General features: G+C 39.7%; 1 protein-coding gene across 1 annotated transcript; it reads right to left on the minus strand.

The window, feature by feature from the left end:
* Nucleotides 1-2,184: 2,184 nt before the first annotated feature.
* LOC129249272 (protein yellow) lies at nucleotides 2,185-3,826 on the minus strand. Its single transcript, XM_054888986.1, has 3 exons — nucleotides 3,444-3,826; nucleotides 3,180-3,367; nucleotides 2,185-3,112 (listed from the first exon to the last, which is right to left on the minus strand). Exons 1-3 carry the CDS (start codon nucleotides 3,724-3,726, stop codon nucleotides 2,252-2,254), a joined length of 1,332 nt encoding a protein of 443 aa, XP_054744961.1. The 5' UTR covers nucleotides 3,727-3,826; the 3' UTR covers nucleotides 2,185-2,251.
* Between the last annotated feature and the right edge of the window lie 1,583 nt (nucleotides 3,827-5,409).

Raw genomic sequence — 5,409 nt, forward strand, 5'->3', positions numbered from 1 at the left:
AACGGCAAAACAAATTTCAGACGTATTTTTCAATTTTCAGTAAGACGTGTTTCGTGATTTTCGCTAAGATGGAAAAAACGATACTGGTTGGTACTGCTTTTTGATTTTGGATAGGAAAAAATGCGAGGAGATAAAAGCAAAGTTGGATGCTGTCTATGGAGACGCAATTGCTCACAAGCAACAACAAGCGGATGCGAGTGTTAACTTCGAAGCAGTGTTTGGAGCAATTTAAGCGTTGATTTGTCACCGTTAATTCTGGATTCATCATTACACACCAGAAACTAAGCAACAATCAAAATAATGGATTTATTCCGGGGAATATACTACAAAGAAAGCGAATGCAGTCCCATCGGCCGGAAAGGTCAAGGCGACGATTTTTGGGATGCGAACTGCGTTATCCTCTTGGTTTTTTAGAAAAAGTAAGAACGGTCACTGGACAATATATATATATAGTTGGCGCATACACCCTTTTTTGGGTGTTTGGCCGAGCTCCTCCTCCTATTTATGGTTTGCGTCTTGATGTGTTTCCACAAATGGAGGGACCTACAGTTTCAAGCCGACTCCGAACGGCAGATATTTTTATGAGGAGCTTTTTCATGGCAGAAATACACTCGGAGGTTTGCCAATGCCAACCGAGGGGCGACCGCTATTAGAAAAAAACTTTTTCTTAATTTTTTGATCTTTCACCGCTACTCGAACCGACATTCTCTCTCTGACACGCACCAACCCATTCGGCCACGGCGGTCACTGGACAATACTACAGTGAATTATTGGACCGCTTTCACAAAAAAGGGAAGGAAGCACGGCCGCATTTGCCGAAAAAGAAGGTGCTGTTTCACCACATAATGTACCAGTACATTCATCCGGAGATCCCAAACTGCATGAATTGCGCTATGAGTTGCTGCTACACCCCCCGTATTCACCCGATCTAGCACCCTGCGACTTGTTTTTGTTCCCTTACATAAAAATGGCTCGCGGGGAAAAAATTAGTTTAAACGAGGAAGTCATGGCCGAGACAGAGGCGTATTTCGGAGAGTTCGACAAATCCTATTTTTGTAGGGGTTAAAAAATGACCGGAGCGCTGGGAGAGGTATATCTTTCTAAAAGAGAACTATGGTGAAAAATAATAAATTTTTTTTCTGAAAAAAATGGTGTCTTTATTTTTAATACGGGTACTTATTGAAACCCCCTCGTAAAGCCAACAAGTTCTTTTGACGTTCAGCTAACTCACACAGCTTCACTTTTCGATCATTCAAAACGATTTTCTGGATGTTTGATGTTTTCTGGTGTTACCGCTTCATTTGGACGTCCACTGCGTTGTGCATCATCGGTGCCTCTACGTCCACGTTTGAAGTCAGCAAACTATCGTTTTATTATTGTTTTTAATGGAGCGGGGTCCCCATAATACTTTTCAAGCCATTGCTTCGTTTGAACGGTATTTTTTTCCTTCTTGTAAAATTAAAACACGAAATTATTTTTGATCCATTGTTTTGAAAATAAAGATGGGAATTGCAAACAATGATAGCTGCAAATTTTGCAATGCACCAGAAGAGAGGGAAACTCTTGAACGCCTTCTATGTCCTTGCCCTACATTAGCTAGAACACGAATGAAATGTTTAGGAGCTCTACAATATGAGAGATTAGAATGTCTCTTGGGGTTAGAGTTTCAGAGCTTACTTAGATTCGCAAAAGACGCAGGCTTATTACAAGAAGCCTACTACAAGGAAACGTAAGGGTCAAGCTCCATCTGGTACCACTAAGGACCAGCCAGGTCAACCTAGCCTAATCTTTAAAAATAACAAAATTAGCGTCACTAGTGCCATCTATGTGTCAGGCCCAGCACTTTTCAGCCTATGTGTTAATTTCAAAATTTCACGAAGCAGTACCCTACAATTATTTTACTAATTATTTAAGGCATGTACATTTCCAATCCATTTTTGTTGAAAAAAATCAAAATGATAAATATCGCCTGAACGTGAAAAATCCATCACAAAGAATTGATTAGAGTTGAAAAATAGTATTTTGTATTGAACGGTTCACAACCAAACGCAGCTAAGCTGATTATTCAATGTCGCGTCGATATGCTTCATTGGAAACTTAGTCCACTTACCTCCTTATAATTAAAATGCGGCGCTACGCATGATAACTAAATTTTCGAGTTTCATAAATTATAAATGTATGTAAATTTGTATTTATTATTGAGAATATTGCGTAGGTACTAAAATTTTAGTAATCAAAATATGATTGCTGTCTAGCAAGGCCTTCTCTGCAACAACTCGTCAACACCACATTTGAGAATGCGATAATTGATTTCATTGAAATCAATGGTACCAGTGAAGGACTTCTGTAATCGATTTGTCACTATCCAAACTTCCTCCTTGCCCTCTGGATTCGTTATCACCTTCAAGCCACTAGCGAACTGAAGCGTTTTGGGATTTTCAGCTAGCATTTTGCGGTTATTAAACGTATACGGCGTGAGTATATTCCAACCGAAGATCCCGATCGGTTCAAGATGTCCACATAGTAATACACCATTCGATGTCATAGCTGGCGCAGCACACTGTACGCCACGTTTTCCCAATAGCACAAAATGTTCCAGGGCAGAATTGATGCCATCATTCCAGTAAGACTGATTATTCACTATATCCAATGGAATCGCAACTTGTGCATCATTGGAGAGAGAGTGAAAGTATAACATGCGAGGTACACCCAATCCTCTAGGCGTTACGGCGAACCCGAATGCACCATCTACGAGCTCAAAACTCTCACCGGCAACTGTGTGAGTGCCAAAGTCGGGATCAGGAAAAGTATATTTATTTTCAACACGCCACGATCGACCATTCGCCACATCGTAAACCACAAAACCGGTGCCAGTGGGATCTGCCATGTAAACGAAAGCTTGCTCGCAAGAGCCATTCGGTGCGGCATCCTCAATATCCACATAGGGTGTGACAAAACGACTTATTGTTGGCTTGAACATACCTTCAGGTAGACGATAACGGTGAACAACCGAACTCGTAGCTATATCAAGCACGAGTAATTGTGGAGAACAATGTTGCTTGAACCCAATTTCGCCGCTGTCCAGTATCCACATTTTGCCACAGGAATCAATCTGATGAGAAAATAATTAGCGTATGTAGTTATAGTTATTATAACATGTATATGTGTGTGTGTGTTACCTGAATGCGATAAACTGAGGTGAGACCGTCACAGTTGCTGCCATGTGACTTATGCCAGTCATAACTTGGATACGGCTGTAGTTCAGTGCCATTTGGTCGTACCACGTTCGTCAGGCTGGCCAATGAGTAGGGCACACCACTTCCGAAACGGGGTATAGTCACGAAAGTTGTGGGCTCTCCTCCATCCGCTACCAAGAAAGATAGAAAAGAGTATTTACATTATTGCTTTAAAAGTATCGGTTTATTTTAGAAACTAATATTTACGCGGATAATAGACGTCCACATCTATGGGCAGTGGACTATCTGGATTGTAGTGTCCGTTGCGCAGCGATGCCTCTCTCTCATTTTCGCTTGGGAAAGCAAATTCCAAATTCTTCGCCTCGTATACAGTTATTAACTCCTTATATTTGTTTGACCCCACAGAAGGCCAGCGATGATTCACGTGGTAGGTATGACTGTAGGCACTGTTGCTAACATGGATGATGGTGAAAATCAAAATGAAGTAAAACCAGGTTGAACGCCTAAAACGAAATGATAAGTATGCCATTTGGCTTTAACGTACGAGTATGTGTGTATGGAGGAGAGAAAAATATCACTGTTCTAATTTCGCATTTAAATATGTGCCGCGCACTGGAATTGTGCCTTGATGTGTTTAGCATCTGTCTACATTTCAGGCATTTATAAACTTCCACGTGAAAGAAAGAGGAACCTATGCAAGTATTATCAAACCGGTTGCTTACTTAAATATTCACTTATAATAAGAATTCCCAAACAGCTACAATATTTACATATACACAGACATATGTAAGTACAACTAAATACATGTTATTAAGATTATAAACAAGATACGTCTTTAATAACTTGAAATCCAAACTCACTGCGTTTCTTACAGTTATCATTTAATAATCAATTATTTAAGAATTAATGAGTATTGAATATTTAATGATTTTGATATTTAATGATTTTCAATATTAATTGATTTAATTTTTTTTTGTTATTTTTGACATGTTGTACATTCAGAAAATGTTATTTGTCAATAAATATACGATTTTAACAATTCTCTCAACTGATTTAAACCCTTTCTATCAGGAGAACATTTGACACCTTCTTACACCAACAAAGTAGCTTGAATTATTTTTGGTTTTTGGGATGTTAAGCTGTCTTACGACGACATAGACATAGCGAATAAAGATCCAGCGGCTACGTTGGCTGGGCCATGTCTTCTGGAAAGATCAGGTGGAGAAGGACTTAGCTTCACTTGGTGTGTCCAATTGGCGCCGGTTAGCACGAGGAAGAAACGACTGGCGCGCTTTGTTAAACTCGGCCAAAATCGCGTAAGAGGTAATCGCGCCAATCAAGAAGAAGAAGAAGAAGAAGAAGAAGAAGAAGAAGAAGAAGAAGAAGAAGAAGAAGAAGAAGAAGAAGGAGAAGAAGCTGTCTTGAACCCCACAAAAAACACTAACGGTCAGCTAACTAACAACTACGCTTCCATCTAGTTAAGCCAGATCACTTCTACATCAAATGACTGTGACTGTCTATGAAGGAGGGCAAAAAATAAGTCGCCCGCGGCCATTGTAACTAGCATTTTGATAAAAAAGGGTTAATAAGTCCGCCGCTTTTGAACCATACCAAATAGTAATATACCCCGGGCGTATTAACTTACATATCTTCGAGCCCGAACTACAGCTATTTTTTATTTTTAAAGTTGCGACCACCGTAGTCAAATAGCTTGGATGCGCAGAAAACGTTTTGTTTTTTAATAGCGGTCGCCCCACAGCAGGCAATGGCAAGTTCCTCGATTTGTGGAATAATATCAAGACGTAGCACCACAACTGAGAGGAGGATCTCGGCCAAACACCCAACAAAGGATGTGTAAGGTACAATTATATAAACTTATGTACATAAATAAAGTAGTTGCCAAGATGAAATAATGCCTCATTCGAAATTATTTATCAAATACGTTCAGAAAAATTGCTGCCATTTTTAATGTGCTCCAAAGCTCGTTCCGCTTTCACTGAGCTATGTTAATTGCTTCTTATAAGCGACTAGTGCGTTTACTATTTAGTTGCTGAAACCTTTGGCGAATTCATGTTTACGGCTTGATAAAGTACTATCCGCATCAATAGCAATGCTCTCGGTTGTACCGAGTCGTCAATTGTTACACGAATTTTAATATTCCTTTGCAAATGTTCGAACATATTGAAGGCGAGATTGGTTCGTTATTTTGATT

Source organism: Anastrepha obliqua, chromosome 1 (genome assembly GCF_027943255.1).
Source record: "Anastrepha obliqua isolate idAnaObli1 chromosome 1, idAnaObli1_1.0, whole genome shotgun sequence".
Classification (NCBI taxonomy): Eukaryota; Metazoa; Arthropoda; class Insecta; order Diptera; family Tephritidae; genus Anastrepha; species Anastrepha obliqua.